Source organism: Cervus canadensis, chromosome 2 (assembly GCF_019320065.1).
Source record: "Cervus canadensis isolate Bull #8, Minnesota chromosome 2, ASM1932006v1, whole genome shotgun sequence".
Classification (NCBI taxonomy): Eukaryota; Metazoa; Chordata; class Mammalia; order Artiodactyla; family Cervidae; genus Cervus; species Cervus canadensis.
The window spans coordinates 24,851,449-24,878,492 of record NC_057387.1 but is presented as its reverse complement, the minus strand read 5'-3'; the positions used below and the strand labels follow the sequence as shown (position 1 = coordinate 24,878,492).

General features: G+C 38.1%; 1 protein-coding gene across 1 annotated transcript in view; it reads left to right on the top strand.

The window, feature by feature from the left end:
• MAN1A2 (mannosidase alpha class 1A member 2) overlaps window positions 1–27,044 on the top strand; it is a 153,632-nt gene that overhangs the window by 28,816 nt on the left and 97,772 nt on the right. The window contains exons 2-3 of the mRNA XM_043459678.1: window positions 3,243–3,498; window positions 18,226–18,322. Of these exons, the coding sequence (XP_043315613.1) occupies window positions 3,243–3,498; window positions 18,226–18,322 (353 nt within the window). The remainder of the gene's footprint in view (window positions 1–3,242; window positions 3,499–18,225; window positions 18,323–27,044) is intronic.

Below are 27,044 nucleotides of genomic sequence, written 5' to 3'. Positions count from 1 at the left end.
GATTCGATCCCTGGGTTAGGAAGACCCCCTGGAGGAGGGTCCAGTATTCTTGCCTGTAGAATCCTCATGGACAGAGGAGCCTGGTGGGCTGTAGTCCGTGGGGTTGTGAGGAGTCGTACATGACTGAGTGACAGCACAGCACCACGTTTCGAAGGAAACCACCACCCAGGGTGAGAAGGTGCAGAGAGTCCCAGGTGGGATAAACCCAAGGAGGAACATGCCGAGAGACACATAGTAATCACATTGGCAAAAATTAAAGACAGATTTAAAATAATAAAAGCAAGGAAGGAAAAACAACAATATACAAAGGACCTCCTATCACGTTATTGGTTGCTTTCTCTCCTGAAACTCTGCAGGCCAGAAGGGAGTGACTCAATGTGTTTAAATGATGAAAGTGAAGAACCTACAATCAAGAATATTCTACCCAGCAAGGTTCTCATGCAGATTTGATATAGAAATCAAAAACTTTCAGACAACAGGAGATGAGGTAGCTCACCACCAACAAAATCACCTTTGCTGCAAATGCTAAAGGAACTCTTTAGCAGGAAAGAGACCAGCAACTTAAAACAGCCTCATGCTACATATATAGATTGCTATATCAAAACCTCACATAAACAGCAAATCCAAAAACTATATACACACAAAAACAGAGATGAAAATATTTGGTATAATTAATGGCTTACATTTGTATAGAAAATTACAATTTACTAAGTCCTTATACTTACCTTGGATATCACTAGCCAAGTGTTCAGTTCAGTTCAGTTCACTCATGTCCTACTCTTAGCAACCCCATGAACTGCAGCACGCCAGGCTTCCCTGTCCATCACCAACTCCCAGAGTTTACCCAAACTCATGTCCATTGAGGCAGTGATGCCATCCAACCATCTCATCCTCTGTTGTCCCCTTCTCCTCCCGCCCTCAGTCTTTCCTAGCATCAGGGACCCATCAGGGTCTTTTCAAAAGAGTCAGCTCTTTGCATCAGGTGGCCAAAGTATTGGAGTTTCAGCTTCAACATCAGTCCTTCCAGTGAACACCCAGGACTGATCTTCTTTAGGATGGATTGGTTGGATCTCCTTGCAGTCCAAGGGACTCTCAAGTGTCTTCAACACCACAGTTCAAAAGCATCAATTCTTCTGCACTCAGCTTTCTTTATAGTCCAACTCTCACATCCATACATGACTACTGGAAAAACCATACCCTTGACAAGACGGACCTTTGTTGACAAAGTTATGTCTCTCCTTTTTAATATGCTGTCTAGGTTGGTCATAACTTTACTTTCAAGGAGTAAGCGTCTTTTAATTTCATGGCTGCAATCACCATCTGCAGTGATTTTGGAGCCCAGAAAAATAAAGTCAGCTACTGTTTCCACTGTTTTCCCATTTGTGTGCCATGAAGTGATGGGACCGGATGCCATGATCTTAGTTTTCTGAATGTTCAGCTTTAAACCAACTTTTTCACTCTCCTGTTTCACTTTCATCAAGAGGCTGTTTAGTTCTTCACTTTCTGCCAAGTGTATTAGGATAGTATTACCTGTCTTGCTGTCTTTATTGAGGAAAGTACTCGTCTTGGAGGTTTTCAAGTGATGTCTGTCAGGTTACAGAGTGAGTTGAGGGCAGAGATAGAACCAGAATCCTTGTCTCCTGACTTTTTGGTTAAGTACTTTTACTGTAAGTACCTTTTTTCCAACTGCAAAATGATTCTTCTTGGATCTGTTCTCTAGGCCTAGGCACAATGTCTTCTGTTGGTAAGGAGGGGGAGAGGGATTGGAAGGCAGTTTGGTGGTGCCTGCATATTTACCATAGTTATCTTTGGAGAAGTGAATGGCAACTCACTCCAGGATTCCTGCCTGGGAAATCCCATGGACAGAGGAGCCTGGTGGGCTATAGTCCATGGGGTCCCAAGAGTCGGACAGGCTGGAGCGACTATCACTATCTTATCTAAGATTTCATTCAGAGCTTATCTGCTGCTGAAGCCCTCATCTGCCTGAGTCTCCTGAACAGATCAGCCCAGAATTACCCTTGGATGCATACTGGGGCCAACCTTGTCTCTTTTTCACATCAGTTTATGAAGTGATCTTATGTATTTAAAATTTTTTTAAACTTGAAGTAACGTTGGTTTACAGTGTTCTGTTAATTTCTAGTGTACAACAAAGTGGTTCAGTTATACACATATGTATTTTTTCATATTCTTTTCCACCATGGTTTATGATAGTGTGTTGAATATTGGGAGGCCTGGTGTGCTGCAGTCCATCGGGTTGCGAAGAGTCAGATACCACCTGGTGACTGAACAGCAGCAACAATTGAATATAATTCCCTGTACTGTACAATAGGACCTTGTTGTTTATTATACGGTCCCCTCTGATACTTAATTCTACTTTTTCAGTTACAAATAATCTTGCCTTGGATAAACCTAATTGGCTGTGATACTACCACTGTGCAAAGCTTAATTCTATATTTCATTTTCTCTTCCCCCATCTAGTTTTTCACTGGTCTTTCTTTTTTTTCCTCCAATGTGTCTAATAGGTTATTGATTGCTACTTTCTCTGTTTTCACTTGGCCCTTAAATTGTAACTTACCAGGTTCCCTCTTCCTACTGTGGAAAGTGTTTGCTGCTCAGCATCTGGGGCTTATTTTCTTTCTTTCTCATACTAAGATATATTTATCCTACTCTGGGGGCTTCCCTCATAGCTCAGTTGGTAAAGAATCCACCTGCAATGCAGGAGACCCCTGTTTGATTCCTGGGTCAGGAAGATTCGCTGGAGAAAGGATAAGCTACCCACTCCAGTATTCTTGGGGGCTCAACTGATAAAGAATCTGCCTGCAATCCAGGAGACCTGGGTTTGATCCCTGAGTTGGGAAGATCCCCTGGAGAAGGGAAAGGCTGCCCACTCCAGTGTTCTGGCCTGGAGAATTCCATGGACTATATAGTTCTGCTGCTGCTGCTAAGTCGCTTCAGCCTTGTCTGACTCTGTGTGACCCCATAGATGGCAGCCCACCAGGCTCCCCCATCCCTGGGATTCTCCAGGCAAGAACACTGGAGTGGGTTGCCATTTCCTTCTACAGCTGTATAGTTCATGGGGTCTCAAAGAGTCAGACACGACTGAGTGACTTTCACTTTGACTTGTGTAGGTAGATCCAGGTCTCTCTCATGGGTTCTTTTCAATGGCAGGAGTAGAAAACAACTATCAAGGTTTGGTGAAGGAAGCTTTAAGTTTTATATTTATTTTTCTCCTCTTCTTACAGGGAAGAAGAAGAACGTTTGAGAAATAAAATTCGAGCTGATCATGAGAAGGCTCTAGAAGAAGCAAAAGAAAAATTAAAAAAGTCAAGAGAGGAAATCCGAGCAGAAATACAGACAGAGAAAAATAAGGTAGTCCAAGAAATGAAGATAAGAGAGAAAAAGCCACTGCCAGCAGTTCCTATACCAAACCTTATAGGAACACATGGTGGAGACCCAGAAGATAATGACCTAAGAGAGAAAAGGGAAAAAATTAAAGAGGTAATAAGCTGAGATTTGTGATATGGGGTGGTTAGGGATATGGATATGCATTTGACTGGGTGTAAATTTATCTGTCTGTCTGTATTTATGCCATCTGTGGTACAAATTTATTTGTACTTTGATCGAATTGTTTGTTTTGAGGTCAGAATTGTAGTTCATTTTGCAAGATGGCAGCAAGTGCTAAAACTCTCTCTTAATATCAATCATAACATAATTATAGGATACATACAATTTTTGATAAGATATTGTTTGGATAGTTATGCTCCTTACCTTGTGTTCAGAGAACTTTTGATACTCAATATTTTGTAAATAATGTAGAATAGACCCGTAAACAATTTATCATTTAATAAGAAATTTCATAAGTATCTGTTTCCACAGACCTCTGCTAGTTACTAGTTTCTGAAAAGTTAGCAAGTTTCTGAAGAGCTAGCTTTATATGTACCATTTTTCAAGGAACCTGTCATGATACCACTTAACCGTACTGCAGATTAAGAACACATCTTTCCAAAGAGTCTCAATGGATTGAATAGGGAAGGATTGAATTCAACATTTTTGAAATTTGTTTGGTCTCAGGAGTCTTTCAGTTTTGTTATTTTAGGGGTTCTTTGGAGATAAAATACCAGAATGAGAAGAAATCTAGTGAATGTTTTAGTAGAACTTTGTTAATTAGAAATCCTGCTAATGTGGGGTAGAGTTTTAGTTTTACTGTTGTGAAGAAACAGATTTTGTAATAGCATAAACAGTATTTCAAATTGATTGTTTATCATAACATAAGACAATAAGTTTAGTTCAAATAGATATCTATTAGGATATATTCTAGTAGTGAATATGGAAGATTTGCAGGTATTTTAAGCATCCTTTATGAATTAGTATAAGATATGTACTCTGATTTTTACCTTACTCTGGAGTCTATGTTTTGTGCTCAGGCTGCTTGAGGCACTTTCTTTGGGCAGTGTTGAGGAGACTTTGATAATTTTTTTTTTAATGTCATTAGAATTTATTGAAATACTTTCTGATTTAGATAATAATTCATATAGATAACACTGTGTGTTTCAGTTCAGTTTAGTTGCTCAGTCGTGTCCGGCTCTTTGCGACCCCATGGACTGCAGCATGTCAGGCTTCCCTGGGGACCCAGTACCACCCACAGGCTCAGTGATTCACTGGGAGTACTCACAGAACTTAGGAAACTCTTACATTCATGGTTTATTCATCGAACGCATACAGATTAAAATCAATAGAAAAGGCATATAGGACAAAGTCCAGTAGAGCCCAGGCAAAAGCTTCTCATTGTCCTCTCACAGTGGAGTGATATGGACAGTGCTTAATTCTCCCAGAAATGATGTGTGGCAGTATGTGTGATGTATTACCAACCAGAGAAGTAAACCCAAGCCTTGGTGTTTAGGTTTTGGGGTTTTTTTTATAATTATCTTTTATTCAGTTCAGTCGCTTAGTTGTGTCCGACTCTTTGACCCCATGGATTGCAGCATGCCAGGCTTCCCTGTCCATCACCAACTCCTGAAGCTTGCCTCAAGCTTATGTCCATCGAGTCAGTGATGCCATCCAGCCATCTCATCCTCTGTCATCCCATTCTGTTTCTGCCCTCAATCTTTCCCAGCATCAGGGTCTTTTCCAGTGAGTCAGTTCTTTGCATCAGGTGGCCAAAGTATTGGAGTTTCAGCTTCTGCATCAGTCCCTCAAATAAATACTCAGGACTGATTTCCTTGAGGACTAATTATTTGATCTCCTTGCGGTCCAAGGGACTCTCTCAAGAGTCTTCTCCAGCACCGCAGTTCAAGAGCATCAATTCTTTGGCGCTCAGCTTTCTTTATAGTCCAACTCTCACATCCATACATGACTACTGGAAAAAACATAGCCTTGACTAGACAGACCTTTCTTGGCAAAGTAATGTCTCTGCTTTTTAATACGCACTTTAGGTTGGTCATAGCTTTTCTTCAGGGAGCAAGCGTCTTTTAATTTCATGGCTGCAGTCACCATCTGCAGTGATTCTGGAGCCCTAAAAAATAAAGTCTGCCACTCTTTCCATTGTTTCCCCATCTATCTGCCATGAAGTGATGGGACCAGATGCCATGATCTTTGTTTTTTGAATGATGAGTTTTAAGCCAGGTTTTTCACTCTCCTCTTACACTTTCATCGAGAAGAGGCTCTTTAGTTCTTCTTCACTTTCTGCCGTAAGGGTGGTGTCATCTGCATATCTGAGGTTATTGATATTTCTCCCAGCATTCTCTAACCCAGCTTGTGCTTCATCCAGCCCAGCATTTCACGTGATGTACTCTGCATATAAGTTAAATAAGCACGTTGATAATATACAGCCTTGATGTACTCCTTCACCAAGTTGGAACCAGTCTGTTGTTCCATGTCTGATTCTAACTGTTGCTTCTTGAGGGGCATACAGAATTCTCAGGAGGCAGGTCAGGTGGTCTGGTATTCCCATCTCCTGAAGAATTTTTCACAGTTGTGATAGACACAGTCAAAGGCTTTGGCGTAGTCAATAAAGTAGAAGTAGATGTTTTTTCTGGAACTCTCTTGCTTTTTCTATGATCCAGTGGAAATTGGCAATTTGATGTCTGTTTCCTCTGCACGTTCTAAATCCAGCTTGAACATCTGGAAGTTCACTGTTCACATACTGTTGAAACCTGGCTTGGAGAATTTTGAGCATTATATTGCTAGCATGTGGGATGAGTGCAATCGTGCTGTAGTTTGAACATTCTTTGGCATTGCGTTTCTTTGGGATTGGAATGAAAACTGACCTTTTCCAGTCCTGTGGCCGCTGCTAACTTCCAAATTTGCTGGCACGTTGAGTGCAGCATTTTCACAGCATCATCTTTTAGGATTTGAAGTAGCTCAACTGGAATTCCATCACCTCCACTAGCTTTGCTCATAGTGATGCTTCCTAAGGCCCACTCAACTTTACACTCCAGGATGTCTGGCTCTAGGTGAGTGATCACACCGTCGTGATTATCTGGATTGTGAAGATCTTTTTTGTACAGTTCTTCTGTGTATTCTTGCCACCTCTTCTCAGTATCCTCTGCTTCTATTAGGTCCCTACCATTTCTGTCCTTTATTGAGCCCATCTTTGCATGAAATGTTCCCTTGGTATCTCTAATTCTCTTGAAGAGATCTCTAGTCTTTCCCATTCTATTGTTTTCCTCTGTTTCTTTGCATTGATCGCTGAGGAAGGCTTTCTTATCTCTCCTGGCTATTCTTTGGAACTCTGCATTCAAATGGGAGTATCTTTCCTTTTCTCCTTTGCCTTTAGCTTCTTCTTTTCTCAGCTATTTGTAAGGCCTCCTTCAGTTCAGCTCAGTTCAGTCACTCAGTCGTGTCTGACTCTTTGCGACCCCATGAATCGCAGCACGCCAGGCCTCCCTGTCCATCACCAACTCCGAGAGTTTACCCAAACCCATACCCATCGAGTCGGTGATGCCATCCAGCCATCTCATCCTCTATCGCCCCCTTCTCCTCTTGCCCCCAATCCCTCCCAGCATCAGGGTCTTTTCCAGTGAGTCAACTCTTTGCATGAGGTGGCCAGAGTACTGGAATTTTAGCTTCAGCATCAGTCCTTCCAGTGAACACCCAGGACTTATCTCCTTCAGGATGGACTGGTTGGATCTCCTTGCAGTCCAAAGGACTCAAGAGTCTTCTCCAACACCACAGTTCAAAAGCATCAATTCTTCGGTGCCCAGCTTTCTTCACAGTCCAAATCTCACATCCATACATGACCACTGGAAAAACCATAGCCTTGACCAGACGGACCTTTGTTGGCAAAGTAATGTCTCTGCTTTTTAATATGCTGTCTAGGTTGGTCATAACTTTCTTTCCAAGGAGTAAGCGTCTTTTAATTTCATGGCTGCAGTCACCATCCGCAGTGATTTTGGAGCCCAAAAACATAAAGTCTGACACTGTTTCCACTGTTTCCCCATCTATTTCCCATGAGGTGATGGGACCAGATGCCATGATCTTAGTTTTCTGAATGTTAAGCTTTAAGCCAACTTTTCACTCTCCTCTTTCACTTTCATCAAGAGGCTTTTTAGTTCCTCTTCACTTTCTGCCATAAGGGTGGTGTCATCTGCATATCTGAGGTTATTGATATTTCTCCCGGCAATCTTGATTCCAGCTTGTGCTTCTTCCAGCCCAGCATTTCTCATGATGTACTCTGCATATAAGTTAAATAAGCAGGGTGACAATATACAGCCTTGACGTACTCCTTTTCCTATTTGGAACCAGTCTGTTGTTCCATGTCCAGTTCTAACTATTGCTTCCTGACCTGCATACAGGTTTCTCAAGAGGCAGGTCAGGTGGTCTGGTATTCCCATCTCTTTCAGAATTTTCCACAGTTTATTGTGATCCACACAGTCGAAGGCTTTGGCATAGTCAGTAAAGCAGAAATAGATGTTTTTCTGGAACTCTCTTGCTTTTGTGATAATCCAGCAGATATTGGCAATTTGATCCCTGGTTCCTCTGCCTTTTCTAAAACCAGCTTGAACATCTGGAAGTTCTCGGTTCATGTATTGCTGAAGCCTGGTTTGGAGAATTTTGAGCATTACTTTACTAACTTGTGAGATTGAGTGCAATTGTGTGGTAGTGTGAGCATTCTTTGGGATTGCCTTTCTTAGGTATTGGAATGAAAACCTTTTTGCATTTCTTTTTCTTGGGGATGGTCTTTTTTTTTTTTTTACTTTAATATTCAAACTTAATAACTACCTTTTATTTCTTCTACTAAAGCTTTTCATTTCTCAATAAGACTTCTGACAACGTTAATGCATCATAAGTAAATACATAGGGCCGTATTTTATCTCTATGATCTTTGGCACATGTGTCAAGTTGGAGAATCACAAAAGGCAATAGAAATTTCTAATCACTGCTTTGCACATTCTTTTAATCATCTTTACATCAAAATATAAGGCCGCAAAAAGGCAAGCTGAAATTTTATGATATGTGGAATTGTTTTAATAAAGAGTTTTACATACAATACCGTACATATAGAACAGTGTATTTGCAGTTTTAAATAATATCTGAATGTACAGTGGCATGTATTCTTATCAAAGATAAATTCAAGTTGACTATCAGCTCACTGCTTCCTGTACAAGATCACGGACCTATGTCCATAGTTTTTCAGGCACTCTGTCAGTTCTAATCCCTTGAATCTATTTGTCACTTGTACTTTATAATCATAAGGGATTTTGTTTAGGTCATACCTGAATGATCTAGTGGTTTTCCTACTTTTTTCAATTTAAGTCTGAATTTTACAGTAAGGAGATCATGATCTGAGCCACAGTCACCTCCGGTCTTGTTTTTGCTGATTGTATGGAGCTTCTCCATCTTCAGCTGCAAAGAATATAATTAATCTGATTTTTGGTATTGGCTGTCTGGTGATGTCCGTGTATAGAGCAGTCTCTAATGTTGTTGGAGAAGGATGTTTGCTATGATCAGTGCATTCTTTTGGCAAAACTCTGTTTGCCTTTGCCCTGCTTGATCTTGTACTCCAAGGCCAAATTTTCCTGTTACTCAAGGTATCTCTTGACTTCCTACTTTTGCATTCCAGTCCCCTATGATAAAAAGGACATCTTTTTTGGGTGTTAGTTCAAAAAGGTCTTGTAGGTCATCATAGAACTGTTCTGCTTTTGCTTCTTTGGCATTAGTGGTTGGGTCATAGGCTTGGATTGCTGTGATACTGTATGGTTTGCCTTGGAAATGAACAGAGGTCATTCTATCATTTTTGAGATTGTATGCAGTACTGCATTTCAGACTCTTGACTATGAGGGCTACTGCATTGCTTTTAAGGAATTCTTGCCCACAGTAGTAGATATAATGGTCATCTGAATTAAATTTGCCCATTCCAGTCCATTTTAGTTTACTGATTCCTAAAATGTTGATGCTCGCTCTTGCCATCTTCTGTTTGACCACTTCCAATTTACCTTGATTCATGGACCTACATTCCAGGTTTCTATGGAATATTGTTCTTTACAGCGTCAGACTTTACTTACATCACCAGTCACATCCACTACTGGGGATTGTTTTTGCTTTTACTCTGTCTCTTCATTCTTTCTGGAGTTATTTCTCTTCCGGTTGCATATTGAGCACCTATTAGCCTGGGGAATCCATCTTTCAGCATCGCTTCTTTTTTTTCTTTTTTTTTTTAGCATTGTTTCTTTTTGCCTTTTCATACTGTTCATGGGGTTCTCAAGGCAAGAATACTGAAGTGGTTTTCCATTCCCTTCTCCAGTAGACCATGTTTTGTCAGAACTCTTCACCATGACTTGTCCATGTTGGGTGGCCCTACATGGCATGGCTTATAGGTTCATTGAGTTAGACAAGGCTGTGATCCATGTGATCAGTTTGGTTAGTTTTCTGTGATTGTGGTTTTCATTCTCTCTGTCCTCTGACGAATAAGGACAAGAGACTTACGGAAGCTTCTTGATGGGAGAGACTGACTAGGGGGAAACTGCGTCTGATCGGTGGGGCCTTGCTCAGTAAATGTTTAATCCAATTTCCTGTTGATGGCTGGGGCTCTGTTCCCTCCCTGTTTTTTGGCCTGAGATGAAACTGTGTTAGAGGTAATGATGGTAGTGCGGCCTCCTTCAAAAGGACTTGTGCGCACATTGTTGTATTCAGTGTCTCTGACCCCACAGCAGGCCACTGTTGATCCACACCTCTGCTGGAGACTGCTGGACACTCACAGGCAAGTTTGCTCCTTGTGGAGACCCTGTTCCTTTCTTCTGGCTCCTCATCTGCTAAAGGTTTTGTCTGTACCCTCCAGGAGTCTGTTTCCCCAGTCCCGTGGAAGTTCTACAATCAAATCCCACTGAATTCCCTGGGGGTTCTCATCCCTTTTGCCAGATCCCCAGGTTGCGAAATCTGTTGCTTGTGCTGTGCTTAGCTCCTCAGCCGTGTCCGATTCTTTGTGACCCCAGGGACTGTAGCCTGCCAGGCTCCTTTGTCCATGAGGATTCTCTCGGTAAGAATACTGGAGTGGGTTGTCATGCCCTCCTCCAGGGGATCTTCCCAACCCAGGTCTCCGTAATTGCAGGCAGATTCTTTACCATCTGAGCCACCAGGGAAGCCCATGTAGGCTTGGTTGGTCTTATATCTCCAGTCCCTCCAGAAATCAGGCTGATTCCATGTGGTTCAAGGTCCCCACCATAGGTCACATTATTAGCATAAACTGTCTGACATGGCTCAGCTTTAGGTAAACAAAAATGCTCTTAACAGGCAGAATAATAAAGGTTTAGAGGTTATTTTCCAGGAGCCTGGTTTAGGCCAAATCTTCTCTGAGGATGTGCAGGGTTTGGACAACCCAGACTTGCTGAGTGAATCCTTTAGATAACATCGTGTTATCTAGTATTTTTGTAGATTAACATAAAACTTGTTAAGAATCCCTGTGTGGGGTCCTGTTAAAGATTATGGTTGATGTCTTAGCAAGGAGAGAAAGATGAGATCTAACCTGCAGGGGAAGATGCTAATAAGAGGCAAGGTGATGTGCATTACCTGCAGAATATCTGAAAGTTTCAAGAATTAAAGCACTATTTACCTCTGAAGGCAGGGGTATAAAATAGAGATGGAAAAGCATTATTTGAAAGTTTTAAAAGGAGCTTTTAACCCCTAAATCTCCAATTCTCTAGCCTAAGCATCCTGGATACTGTCCTCCCTTTCCCAGAAGAAAACCAGAAGTTTACTTTTGGATGGATAAATTAGAGAAGATCTAGATTTGGGAAATACCAGGTATGGTATGGCTGAGGGGAAAGGGCAGAAGTTATTCTAAAAAAAATGAAGAGTGTTGGAGGTGGAGAGCATTAAGTGAAAAAAGGATTCTGAATATTGAGACAGCTTTATTCTGCTAGACTTTTAAAATTCTGCTAGTAAAATTTATTTTCAGTAAGCAGGAAAATGAAGAATTTTTCTCTGGGGAGACCTGACTATGACTGGCACAAGAGGAAAGAGCTACTCTGTTCTTCAGTAAAGTGCCCACTGGGTTTCAGCTGATCTCCCTAAGATGAAACTCAGTCAACAAGTCTAGCCTGTTCATTGACAGCCTTTTGATTATTTTGTAAATGGTTTACTCATATGTGAAGAGCAAACCAAAGAACACCTGACACGTAAAGAAAGTTTGTTACATGAGAGAAATGGAAGAAAGTTTAGAGGATACAGAAACAATGCAGAGACCAGAATACAGATATCTAAAAGGTAACGTCTTTACAGTGCCAAAAAATTAAATTTATAAAATGTGAGTTAGTTATAAAAAGGGACATTTACAGAATAAGAAAGAGTTCTTGGAAAATAAAAATGTGATAGCTTAAAAAATTCAAGAGAAGAACTGGAAGATAAAATTGAGCATCTTTCTCAGAAGGACGAAGATTGAGAAAATAAGAAAAATGATAAGATCAGTCTGCAACATCTAATAAATGACTGATTAGTGGTTTTGAAAAGAGAACAGGGAAAGTAGAGGGGAAGAATTCAAAGACACAATTTAAAGGTTCCTACTGAAATTTTAGAAAAGAAAACGAAGTTTTAGAAAATTTTAGAAAAAGTGGCATAACAAACAGATCCAAATAGTTTATAGAGAAAAAAAAATAGTTCTACCCAAAAGATTGGGATTGTGTATAATGGCACATTAGATTCTTCAACAGTAATATTAGAAACTGAAAGAGTGTGGAGCTAAGGCTTAGAAAGAATTATGTATTCAGCCAAATTATGACTCAAATCTGAGGGAAATATATTTTTAGACATTTTGTGAGATTGTTCCTAGAAAATATGCTTCAGCATAAAAATAGAGAGATAAAGTGATTTTGGAAACAGGTGAGCTGTGACCAGAGAGAGAAAGCAAGGGCACTGTCAGGATTGTGAAAACGGGAATCAGTAGGATGGTCGCTGTCCTTCAGGTAGAGAACGGAATTCCCCTTCAGAGTAGGAGGAAAGAGAGCCTCAGAAAGGATTTATCAGAGAATAAAGTGAAACTGACAGTTTTCTGAGGTGTTTGATTATTTTGAGACAGGTTTTGAAACTCAAGTTTAATTTGGAAGTAAATTAGTAATTTTTACTAAAACTGCATCAACAATAAACCCCACCAAACTTCAGACCAGTAGTTAACAGCAGGGAATACAAAAGTTGAACAAATTAATATATCGATAGTAATATAAGAAAAAACTGTTAACTATATTGAAAGAGTGTGAGACAGGGAATATAAATGGAGAAGTATGTATAGGGGTGGGTTGATAGTTTATAAGAAAGCTAAATTAACTACAGGGGACTATAGTAAATAGCTCAAACTTTTTTTTAAATCAACAAATCGCCCTGTAAATTATACAGTGGTAAGTAGAAAAACAGGTGGAAAAGTTTAAGTAATTGGCTCAGGAAAAGGGAAAGTTAGGAAAGTGGGGAAGATAGGACAGGCCATTAGATTTTTAAAAAATTCAACACTATTGAGACATATTTTACATATGGTAAAATGTGTCTGTTTAAGAGTTCAGCTTGATGAGTTTGGACAATTTTACTCACTGGTATAACAGTTGCAATCAAGCTGTGAATACCTCCATCATCTCAAAATAGTTTGTGTCCCTGTTCAGCCAGTTCACCTGATTCCTTGGCCGCAGGCAACTACTGATCTGCTTTTAGTCATTATAGATTAGATTCGTCTTTTCTAGAGTTTCAGTCAAATGAAATCCTAAGGATGTGATATTTTATTTCTGGGCTTTTGTTCAGCATGTTTTTGAAATTCATTCCATGAATCTCAAATGATACAGTATTATTCCACTGTATAGATGTACCATGATTTGTTTTATTCATTCACCTGTTGACCATTTGTTTATTCATCATTTGGTCCAGTTTTTGGCTGTTAGGAGTAAAATTGCTGTTTATATTTGTATATAAGTCTTTGTATGGGCGTGTTTTAGTTCGATATTTCAGTCTGTGATCTGTTGTGAGTTAATTTTTTTTGTTTATTATGTGAAGTAGAGATTGTATTTCATTTTTCCTCATAGGGTGGGCATTTTAGTGTTCTAACATTATTCTTGGAAAGATTATCCATTTTTGATTGAATTAACTTGACCATTTTTTTCAAAATTGGTTGACAGAATCAGATGTTATTCTTTCTACTCAATAATCTGTATGCCTGTTCTTAATGAGAATATGATACTGTGTTGATTACTGTAACTTTTGTAGTAAGTTTTGAAATCAGGTAAGTCCTCCAACTTTGTTCTTTTAAAAATCTTGTTTGGTCAGTCTAAGTCTTTTGCCTTTATAGAATTAACTTTTCTGTGAAAATAAAAGATTGCTGAAATTTTGATTGAAATTCATCTACAAGTTGAATTTGTAGATGAGTTGGAAAAATTGTTATTTTAACAACATTAAAGAAAAAGAAACCAACATTGAGTCTTTCATTACCTGAGCATGTTATATCAGTCCAGTTAGTTCAGCTCAGTTCAGTCTCTCAGTTGCGTCCAACTCTTTGCGACCCCATGAACTGCAGTACACCAGACTTCCTGTCCATCACCAACTCCTGGAACTTACTCAAACTCATGTCCATTGAGTCGGTGATGCCATGCAACTATCTCATCCTCTGTCATTTCCTTCTCCTCCTGCCATCACTCTTTCTCAACATCAGGGTCTTTTCAGATGAGTCAGTTCTTCAAATCAGGAGGCCAGAGTATTGGAGTTTCAGCTTCAGCATCAGTCCTTCAAATGAATATTCAGGACTGATTTCCTTTAGGATGGACTGGCTGAATCTCCTTGCAGTCCAAGGGACTCTCAAGAGTCTTCTCCAACACCACAGTTCAAAAGCATCAATTTTTCAGTACTCAGCTTTCTTTATAGTCCAACTCTCACATCCGTACATGACTACTGGAAAAGACATAGCTTTGACTAGAAGGACTTTTGTTGGCAAATGTCTCTTTAATAATGCTGTCTAGGTTGGTCATAGCTTTTCTTTCAAGGGGCAAGTGTCTTTTAATTTCATGGGTGCAGTCACCATCTGCTGTGATTTTGGAGCCCTAAAAAATAAAGTCTGTCACTGTTTCCATTGTTTCCCCATCTATTTGCCATGAAGTGGTGGGACCAGATGCCATGATCTTAGTTTTCTGAATGATGAGTTTTAAGCCAGCTTTTTCACTCTCCTCTTTCACTTTCATCAAGAGGCTCTCTAGTTCTTCACTTTCTGCCATAAGGGTGGTGTCATCTGCATATCTGGGGTTATTGATATTTCTCCCAGCAATCTTGATTCCAGCTTGTGCTTCTTCCAGCCCAGCATTTCTCATGATGTACTCTGCATATAAGTTAAATAAGCAGTGTGACAATATACAGCCTTGACATGCTCCTTTTCTTATTTGGAACCAGTCTGTTGCTTCTTGAACTGCATACAGATTTCTCAGTAGGCAGGTGAGGTGGTCTGGTATTCCCATCTCTTGAAGAATTTTCCACAGTTTGTTGAGATCCACCCAGTCAGCTTTGGTGTCGACAGTAAAGCAGATGTTTTTCTGGAACTCTTGGACTTTTTCGATGATCCAACAAATTTTGGCAATTTGATCTCTGGTTCCTCTGTCTTTTCTAAATCCATCTTGAACATCTGGAATTTTACAGTTCACATACTGTTGAAGCCTGACTTGGAGAATTTTGAGCATTACTTTGCTAGCGCGGGAGATGAGTGCAATTGTGTGGTAGTTTGAACATTCTTTGGCATTGCCTTTCTTTGGGATTGGAATGGAAACTGACCTTTTCCAGTCCTGCGGCCACTGCTGAATTTTCCAAATTTGTTGACATATTGAGTGTAGCACTTTCACAGCAGCATCTTTTAGGATTTGAAATAGCTCAACTTGAATTCCATCACCTCTACCAATTTTGTTCGTGGTGATGCTTGCTGTGGCTCACTTGACTTCACATTCCAGGATATCTGGCACTAGGTGAGTGATCACACCACCATGATTATCTGGGTCATGAAGATAGTTTTTGGATAGTTCTTCTGTGTATTCTTGCCACCTCTTCTTAATATCCTCTGCTTCTGTTAAGTCTATACCATTTCTGTTCTTACTGGTGCCCATCTTTGCATGAAAATTTCACTTGGTATCTCTGATTTTCTTGAAGAGATCTCTAGTCTTTCCCATTCTGTTTTCCTCTATATCTTTGTATTGATCACTGAGGAATGCTTTCTTATCTCTCCTTGCTATTCTTTGGAACTCTGCATTCAGATGAGTTTATCTTTCCTTTTCTCCTTTGCCTTTCGCTTCTCTTCTTTTCTCAGCTATTTTAAGACCTCCTTAGACAACCATTTTGCCTTTTTGCATTTCTTTTTATTGGGGATGGTCTTGATCACTGCTTTCTGTACAATGTCATGAACCCTTGTCTGTAGTTCTTCAGGCACTTTGTCTATCAGATCTAATCCCTTGAATCTATTTGTCTCTTTCTCTATATAATCATAAGAGATTTGATTTAGGTCATACCTGAAAAGTCTAATGGTTTTCCCTATTTTTTCAATTTATGTCTGAATTTTGCAATAAGGAGTTCATGATCTGAGCCACAGTCAGCTCCCCTGTCTTGTTTTTGCTGACTGTATAGAGCTTCTTCAACTTTGCCTGCAAAGAGTATGATCAATCTGATTTTGGTATTGACTAACTGGTGATGTCCATGTGTGGAGTCTTCTCTTGTGTTGTTGGAAGAGGGTGTTTGCTGTGACCAATGCATTCAGCTTATCTCTTACTTAGCACCAGAGGATTTACACGGGAGTGAAACCTTATAAATGCAGTGAATTTTGATAGAGCCTTCAGCCACAATGCAAACCTCAGAAAGCACCAGCGAACTCATATCGGAGAAAAGCCCTACAAATGTACTGAGTATGAAAAAGCCTGTAGTGACTGTTCAACAAGTGACCCTTGTTGATTTTCTTTAATTTCTCTTAGCAACAGTGTTGTGTAGGTCTTAGTGTATAGTTCTTGCACATTTTCTATTTCATGTTTGTTGATGTCTTATAGATGTAATTGTTTTTGAATTTCCATTTCTGATCATAACTATCATGTAGAAATGTATTTGATTTTAGTTTGCTGAACTTGAAGTTTTTGTTACTGAAGTCATCTTTTAGTTTTATTGGCTTTTTAAGATTGCTTTGGTTTTCCTTGTACATAGGCATATGCTTTGTGAATAGAGGTACTTTTTCCTTTTTGATTTTTGTGCCTTTTGTTCTTTTTCTTTTTGCACTGGCTAGGGCTTTCAGTACATTATTGAAAAGAAGTGGTGGGCATGCACGTATTTGATTTGTTCTCAACCTTAGGAGTAGGGTCTTCTGCCATTACGTATGATGACTGCTGTAGGGTTTTTTTGGAGATGCCCTTTCGTAAGTTGAGGATGTTGCCCTGTAGTTCTAGTTTTCTGAGAGTTTTTTTTTTTTTAAATCATGACTGGGTGTTGAATTTTACAGATGCTTTGTCTGCATCTAAAAAGATGATTTTATGTTTTTTTTCCCTTTTATTTGTTAACATGATGAAATATATTGATAGGTTTTTGAATGTTAAATTCCACTTATATTCCTGACGTAAGTTGCACAGGGTCATTGTGTAGTATCCTTTTTATATATTGTTAATTTTTGTTAAGGAATTGTTAAGGAATTTTGCATCTGTGTTTTTAAGATATGTTGATTTTTAATTTCCTTGTAATATTTTTGCCTAGTTTTCGTGTCTGAGTAATGCAGGCTGCAAAAAAAGGTTGAGAAATGTTTTAATGAATATTACGTTTGATACACCATAAGCTATTATTACATAATTCAATTGATATTTAATTAAATACTCTGCTGTTGTATAGCTTAGTACTCACTGGGTTGTAAAAAAACTTAGTTCAAACTAATTGATATAAAAATATTTATTAGCTTAGGGGCTCTAAACCAGGGCTTCAAATTTGGCTCAGTCCAACCCTTTAGATGTTATTGTCAACAGATATGTATATCTCTGTCTATTTTCTTTTGTTACCTCGTTTCTCCATGTTGGGAGAGTTAGCCCCCATCAGCTCCAGGGTTATATATTGCATAGGTCTTGAGATTGCAAAATAAGAGAGTCCTTTGTCTCATGGTGTCTATAACAATATGTGTGAAAGGACTTGATTGCCTTAACTGAATCACATGTACCCAGTCACGTAGTATAGGTCAAGGATTGGCAGGCTACAACCTGCTGGCCAAATTCTGCCTGCTTCCTGTTTTTTAAAAATACAGTTTAATTGGAACCCAGTCATGCTCATTTGTTTACATATTGTCCAGGGCTGCTTTTTGCTACAATAGCTGAGTTTAGTGGTTAGCATATATACCATATAGACTTTGAAGTCTAAAATACTTACTTTATAGGAAGAGCTGATCTTTGGTCTAAAGTCAGGCTGTGTTCATTGATTGTGGAATCAGAGCCTGTTTTTGATGGCTCTGTCATGGTCACAGTGAGGGAAGGGGAGCTGTTTCTGAAAGGACTGGCAGTTCCTAAAAGGAGAGAATGCCAGATAGACACTTTGCTCCCCAATAAAAAGAGGTTTTTTATTATACCTAATTTTTTGTTCTGTTGTGTAGACTTAAGTTAAACATGATTATGTATATTTTCATATTGACACAGATGTTAACAGAATAATATACTAATTAGGAGATACAGGAGAATGTGTAAGGATATAGTAATAGAATCTTTAAATTGCATGAAATATAAGGATAACAGACTGTGAAAAATGTAAATTGATGGGTTATAATTTTTCTTTTCTCAGATGATGAAACATGCCTGGGATAATTACAGGATATATGGATGGGGGCATAATGAACTCAGACCTATTGCAAGGAAAGGACACTCCACTAATATATTTGGTAAGGTTACTTTTTTACTGTTTTCATTTTCTACCTTCATTTTGAAAATAGGATCTACCAGTCATCTTTTCTGACCACAATGCAATAAGATTAGATCTCAATTACAGGGAAAAAACTATTAAAAATTCCAATATATGGAGGCTAAATAACACACTTCTGAATAACCAGCAAATCATAGAAGAAATCAAAAAAGAAATCAAAATATGCATAGAAATGAATGAAAATGAAAACAACAACAACCCAAAACCTATGGGACACTGTAAAAGCAGTGATAAGGGGAAGGTTCACAGCAATACAGGCTTACCTCAAGAAACAAGAAAAAAGTCAAATACATAACCTAACTCTACACCTAAAGCAACTAGAGAAGGAAGAAATGAAGAACCCCAGGGTTAGTAGAAGGAAAGAAATCTTAAAAATTAGGGCAGAAATAAATGCAAAAGAAACAAAAGAGACCGTAGCAAAAATCAACAAAGCTAAAAGCTGGCTTTTTGAGAAGATAAGTAAAATTGACAAACCGTTAGCCAGACTCATCAAGAAACAAAGGGAGAAGAATCAAATCAACAAAATTAGAAATGAAAATGGAGAGATCACAACAGACAACACAGAAATACAAAGGATCATAAGAGACTACTACCAGCAGCTCTATGCCAATAAAATGGACAACTTGGAAGAAATGGACAAATTCTTAGAAAAGTATAACTTTCCAAAACTGAACCAGGAAGAAATAGAAGATCTTAACAGACCCATCACAAGCAAGGAAATCGAAACTGTAATCAGAAATCTTCCAGCAACCAAAAGCCCAGGACCAGATGGCTTCACAGCTGAATTCTACCAAAAATTTAGAGAAGAGCTAACACCTATCTTATTCAAACTCTTCCAGAAAATTGCAGAAGGTAAACTTCCAAACTCATTCTATGAGGCCACCATCACCCTAATACCAAAACCAGACAAAGATGCCACAAAAAAAGAAAACTACAGGCCAATATCACTGATGAACATAGATGCAAAAATCCTTAACAAAATTCTAGCAAACAGAATCCAACAACATATTAAAAAGATCATCCATCATGGCCAAGTGGGCTTTATCCCAGGAATGCAAGGATTCTTTAATATCCGCAAATCAGTCAATGTAATACACCACATTAACAAATTGAAAGATAAAAGCCATATGATTATCTCAATAGATGCAGAAAAAGCCTTTGACAAAATTCAGCATCCATTTATGATAAAAACTCTCCAGAAAGCAGGAATAGAAGGAACATACCTCAACACATAAAAGCTATATATGACAAACCCACAGCAAACATTATCGTCAATGGTGAAAAACTGAAAGCAGTTCCCCTAATGTCAGGAACAAGGCAAGGGTGCCCACTCTCACTACTACTATTCAACATAGTTTTGGAAGTTTCGGCCATAGCAGTCAGAGCAGAAAAAGAAATAGAAGGAATCCAAATAGGAAAAGAAGAAGTGAAACTCTCACTGTTTGCAGATGACATGATCCTCTACATAGAAAACCCTGAAGACTCTACCAGAAAATTACTAGAGCTAATCAATGAATATAGTAAAGTTGCAGGATATAAAATTAACACACAGAAATCCCTTGCATTCCTATACACTAACAATGAGAAAACAGAAAGAAATTAAGGAAACAATACCATTCACCATTGCAATAAAAAGAAGAAAATACTTAGGAGTATATCTACCTAAAGAAACAAAAGACCTATATATAGAAAACTATAAAACACTGATGAAAGAAATCAAAGAGGACACAAGTAGATGGAGAAATATACTGTGTTCATGGATTGGAAGAATCAATGTAGTGAAAATGAGTATACTACCCAAAGCAGTCTATAGATTCAATGCTACCAATGGTATTTTTCACAGAACTCGACCAAAGAATTTCACAATTTGTATGGAAATACAAAAAACCTCGCATAGCCAAAGCAATCTTGAGAAAGAAGAATGGAACTGGAGGAATCAACCTGCCTGACTTCAGGCTCTACTACAAAGCCACAGTCATCAAGACAGTATGGTACTGGCACAAAGACAGAAATATAGATCAATGGAACAAAATAGAAAGCCCAGAGATAAATCCATGTACCCATGGACATCTTATCTTCGACAGAGGAGGCAAGAATATACAATGGAAAAAAGACGACCTCTTTAACAAGTGGTGCTGGGAAAACTGGTCAACCACTTGTAAAAGAATGAAACTAGAAGACTTTCTAACACCATACACAAAAATAAACTCAAAATGGATTAAAGATCTAAATGTAAGACCAGAAACTATAAAACTCCTAGAGGAAAACATAGGCAAAACACTCTCTGACATAAATCACAGCAGGATCCTCTATGACCCACCTCCCAGAATATTGGAAATAAAAGCAAAACTAAACAAATGGGACCTAATGAAACTTAAAAGCTTTTGCACAACAAAGGAACCTATAAGCAAGGTGAAAAGACAACCTTCAGAATGGGAGAAAATAAAAGCAAACAAAGCAACAGACAATCTCAAAAATACACAAGTAACTCCTGCAGCTCAATTCCAGAAAAATAAACGACCCAATCAAAAAATGGGCCAAAGAACTAAACAGACATTTCTCCAAAGAAGCCATACAGATGGCTAACAAACACATGAAAAGATGCTCAACATCACTCATTATCAGAGAAATGCAAATTGAAACCACAGTGAGGTACCATTTCACACCAGTCAGAATGGCTGCTATCCAAAAGTCTACAAGCAATAAATGCTGGAGAGGGTGTGGAGAAAAGGGAACCCTCTTACACTGTTGGTGGGAATGCAAACTAGTACAGCCGCTATGGAGAACAGTGTGGAGATTCCTGAAAAAACTGGAAATAGAACTGCCATATGACCCAGTAATCCCACTCCTGGGCATACACACCAAGGAAACTAGATCTGAAAGAGACAACGTGTACTGCAATGTTCATCACAGCACTGTTTATAATAGCCAGGACATGGAAGCAACCTAGATGCCCATCAGCAGATGAATGGATAAGGAAGCTGTGGTACATATACACAATGGAATATTACTCAGCCATTAAAAAGAATACATTTGAATCAGTTCTAATGAGGTGGATGAAACTGGAGCCCATTATACAGAGTGAAGTAAGCCAGAGAGAAAAACATCAATACAGTATACTAACGCATATGTATGGAATTTAGAAAGGTGGTAATGATAACCCTATATGCAAGACCGAAAAAGAGACACAGATGTATAAAACAGACTTTAGGACTCTGTGGGAGAAGGTGAGGGTGAGATGATCTGAGAGAATAGCATTGAAACATGTATATTATCAATTGTGAAACAGATCACCAGTCCAGGTTGGATGCGTGAGACAAGTGCTCGGGGCTGGTGCACTAGGATGACCCAGAGGGATGGGATGGGGAGGGAGGTAGGAGGGGGGGTTCAGGATGGGGAACACATGTAAATCCATGGCTGATTCATATCAATGTATGGCAGAAACCACTACAATATTGTAAAGTAATTAGCCTCCAACTAATATAAATAAATGAAAAAAAATAAAAACTAAAATAAAAAAATAAAAATAAGTAAATAAAAAAAAAGAAAAAAAGAAATAGGATCTAACTTTTTAGTTACTTTCTCAAACCTGAATATAGTAGTCCCTGCTTATCTAAGCTTTTGTTTTCTTTCTATTCATTTACTTATAGTCAATCTCAGTCTGAAAATATTAAATGGAAACTTTCAGAAATAATTCATAAATTTAAATTTTGTGCTTTTTCCAGCCTGGGGTATGAACCATCTCTTTGTCCAGCATATCCTACTTGTTAGTTAGCCATCTATCTGGGTTATCAGATCAACTGTGGAGATACCACAGTGCTTGTGTTCAGGTAGTCCTTATCTTACTTAATATTAGGCCCACAACACAAGAGTAGTGATGCCAGGAATTTGGATTTGCCAAAGAGAAACTGTACAGTGCTTTCTTTAAGTGAAAAGATGAAAGTTTTTCACTTAATAAGGACCGTATGCTGAGGTTAAGATCTAAGGTGAGAATAAATATTCTAATCATGAAATTGTGAGGAAGGAAATTAGTGCTAGTTTTGCTGTTGTGCTTCAGACTGACAGGTTATAGCCATAGTGCAATTAAGTGTTTAGTTAAGATGGAGCAGTCTTTATATTTGTACAGTAAGATCTTTTAAGGAAGAGAGACCACATCTACACAATGTTTATTGCAGTAAATTACTATAATTATTCTATTATTAGTTATTGTCAGTCTCATACTGTGCCTAATTTATAAATTTAACTTTATTATAGATATGTATGTATAGGAAAAAAACAAGTAGAGTTTGGTACTCTCCAGGGTTCCAGGTATCTGGGCAGCTTGAGATAAAGGGGACTTCTTTATTTCTCATGGGCTTCAGTCCGTGGGGTCACAAAAGAGTCAGACATAACTTAGTGACTAAACAACAGTAACAGCTGTATTTCTGTGGAACTATAATTTGAAGCAAGGTGTAGTTTTTTGCAAGTTTTAGTCAAGATTTAGTTATCACAGATAAGTGATAAATTTTGTATTTGCATACAGATGTTTTAGTCATTTATTTGTATTTTGAAGCTTTTTCTGCATTGTTTTTCCTTGGTATAAGAAAGGTAGGTACCTATTTGTAATTCTTTTTCTTCAACGTAGTCCCAATTCTGATACTCACATATTGCAGGGGAGGAAAAGGATAGGAAATTCCAGTAGTGTTAGCTATGTATGTTAAAAAAAAAAAGTAACATGCCCATGGTGATTCAGTTGGTAAATTGAGTAAATGTACAGTATATTCACAGTTCCAAGGGAGAAATTGACAGTGTGTGTGGATGAAGGTTTGGGGAAGAGCTTTTTTTTTTTTAACTTGAATTTAATAACTTTCTACCTCACTTGAGTTCAGTTCACTTGTTAAATTTCTCAATTTAAAAGAGTATTAACTACCTTAACAACTTTTACTTAACCCAAGAGTAAGTCTTAAGAATTATCAAGTTGTTCTTTAGAGTCTTCACATCTTTCTGTCATTTTAGGTACTTCTTGATGTGATGGATATCTTTGAAATAGCAGTAGGTGAAGGCGAGAAAATACTAATGGAATCAGAAAGCACATTTGTCAGCCACATGCAGTGCAGTCGTCTTCACTAGTTGTAATGCAACACCACAGTAATAACTGTTTTTTTACTGTGACTGTGGAAGAATTTTTCCTGTGCAGTGATACCTCATAATTTTTTCAATGCTTGATTGTTTCCTGTCAAAAAAGAAAATGACTGAAAAGATAATTTCTCCTGGGTTTGGGAGATGTTGGGATGGAGGAATAATGAAAAAAATTTTTCTTTAGGTAATGAAAGACACCAGAGATCTCACATATGACATTTAATTTAGCATCTATCACTTAATGAAGTACAGTTTATTTCCTTAGCAGAGGTTACAGAATTAAGAGTTACTGTTGCTTTGTGGAGGCCACAGTGAGACATTAGCACAGTAAAAGATATTTAGTGATTAATTAAAATTAGATCCTCTCTGCAACTAACTATCCATTTGTATTAAACTCAGTGGTAAACTCTGAGCCCTTTGAAAATGAGTTGGATGTTAATTTTCTGTTTAGTTTTTTGAATCTTATTTCTCAGAACATCTAATATAGTAAGTAAGACTTATCAAATAGTATGGTCCTAGGTGAGGTAATAGGTAAATAACATACATTTATTTTACTTAATCATGACAATAACTGTAAGGTATGATTGTTTGCTAAATTTAAAGATAAATGAGCTTTCAGGTAACTTCTTAAAATTTTATTCCTTATGAGTCAATATGATTCATTTAGTGAGCAAAACGGTTGTTTCTTTTTTAAAGTCTGAAAGTGTTAGTTGCTCTGTTGTGTCAAACTCTTTGCGACCTTGTGGACTGTATAGCTTGCTGGTTCCCTCTGTCCATGGAATTCTCCAGGCAAGAATACTGGAGTGGGTACCCATGCCCTTCTCCAGGCAATCTTCCCGACCCATGGATCGAACCCAGGTCTCCCGCATTTCAGGCAGATTCTTTACCATCTGAACCACCAGACAAGCCCATTTCCTTCTTAAATAGAGGTGGTTTTGTTAAAATCCTAATGGGTAAGTTTTGACTTAATGTTTTCTCTTTTTAAAAATAGCATTCTTATGAAAGGTGATTTTGCTATTTATTTATTTATGGCTGTGCTGCACACCACATGACTTGCAGGATCCTAGTCCCCTGACCAAGGATTGAACCCAGGCCCATGTCAGTGAAAGTTTGGAGTCCTAACTACTGGGCCAACAGGGAATTCCGTTGTGAAAAGTGGTTTTAATTTGTCAGACTTCTTCATAAGTGACCTTTGTAGATGACTGTTTGGTTAGGTTGGTAAATGATGACCAGAGCAATGACAGGTTCAGGTTATTGTCAGGTGAGTTCTTACTGGTTGGTCATTAGGATCACTTAAACTGGTTTACTGGATAAACAAAGTTATTTGTGAGATCATAGAAATTAAAGGAGCCTAGAGTTGGAAAGGGTGACTTTAGAAAATTAGTCTTTTCACTTGGTATAGAAGCAAGATTTTGTCAGTTTTGGTTTGCTATTTCTGAGGGATCATCTTGTAATGAGTATTAGTTAAATATTTTCCAATAAAATGTTTACCTTTTTATTGAGGTATGAGGGCAGTTATTTGCTTTAGAGATTCTGTAATTGGGTTTGTGAGTAAAACTGTATTTTCCTTTGTGTGTATGTTACATATACATTACTAGTTACATTACTATTAACAATAGTTACATACACATTACTGGTGGCAGCATCAACAGTATTTACTCCTGTATTACTCCTGTATTACAGTATTACTCCTGTAGGCTGAATCTTTTGCCCCATAAATTCATATTACAGCTCTACCTCCCAGTGTGACTGTATTTGGAGATAGAGTATTTAGGGGGTAATTAAGATTAAACTAGGGGCCTTAATCAGAAAGGGATGGAACCCTTAAAGAATATGAAGAAGCACCCAAGCTCTTTTCTCCCGCTGCACATACACTAAGAAAAGACTGAGTGGGTACGATATAGCAAGAAGGTAAACATCAAGCCAGGAGGAAGTTGTTCCTCTAAAGACTGGAAGCTTGCTCTTGGTTTCTAATCTCCAGAACTGTGAGACAAGAAATTTTTGTTGTTTAAGCCCCGTAGTGGATGGTGTTTTGTTATGGTAAGCCGAGCAGAATAATAAGCATACTATATACCAAGGATTGATATAAGTGATTTATGTGAGTGGGCTTATTTAGTACTCTCGGAGCACTATGAGGCAGGTACTATTATTATTATTCCCATTTTACAGAGGAGGAAACTGAGGCACAATTAGGGTTAACTAACCTACTCAAGGTGGTACAGCTAGTAAACAATGGAGCCAGATTTTGATTATAGGCAACTTTGTGCTGAAGTTCATGCTTCTAATTCTGCTTCAGCTAACTTTAAAGACAGGAAAAAAAAAATACCAGCATATGGGAAAAATCTATTATGACAAAATTGTACTGAAAAGGTAGAAAAAATGAAAATGCAATCTATATTATTTTCAGTAGTCAAAATTAAGTGCTTATATTGATACTTTTAGAAAAATATTTGAGGGGTTACATTTTTCTTCCAGCGGAATAAACTAAGTGGGAATGAATCCTTTATTGTTTGTTTTGTCTGATGGTTTTAGTTACGAAGTTAGTTTACTAAAGGATTAATAAAAGGAGTTTGACTTTTTCCTACTTTGTTCCTTTTTTACATCTCATATTCTTGCTAGTGAGTATTATTGGGGATTTTTTTTTTTTTAATCTGTTTTTAGCTTTTTTGTTGAAGATCCTTCTAAGGGAAGGATCATAGTGTCTCATTTGATATCCCAGATTCCGTATGCCTTTATAAAATTAGAATCGTAAAAGTTGGATGAAACTTTAAAAATCTTAACCTATTACTATAGGAGCATATAGGCAGGAATCGAACCTTCCTGGTGGCTTAGATGGTACGAATCTGCCTGCAGTGCAGGAGACGTGTGTTTGATCCCTGGGTTGGGAAGATCCCCTGGAGAAGGAAATGGCTACTTGCTCCAGTATTCTTGCCTGGAGAATTCCATCGACAGAAAAGCCTGATGGGCTACTGTCCATGGGGCTGTGAAGAGTCGGACACGAGTATGACCAGCACTTTTGCTTTTCACTTTTCATAATTTCTAGATTATAAGGAAATTTAAAATGTGTCCATTTTCTTTTTCTTAGCCTTGATTATTAAAACATTCTTTTATATGGTAACTGAAATCATATTCCTCTGACTTCTGTCTAGTTTGTACTTGGTTGACATTAAGGTTTCATTTTGTACAGATAACAGAAAATTCATTTCAAAATGGCTTAAACTAAAAAAAAAAAAATTCAATGAGCTCAGTGATGTTCTAGAGTAGATCTGATTCCAGTTAAGCATTTTTCTTTATCTCTTTCCTCTGTTTTCCTCTGTGTGTTTATATCTTCAGATTGACATCTTAGCAGGATAGATTGGTTTGATTTTGTCTAGTTAGGGCTCAGCCCTGGACCTTGTGAGTGGGGAGAGGAAAATGTTGCTGGACATAGGTTACCACTGATAATAATTTTTCCAGCAGTGATTGATAGTCATGATGAATTAGGTTTACTTAGATACTTTGGAGAATTGAAAGATTTTTGTTAGGGATAGATCTTACATTTGAAAGAATTTTGATTTGGAAAA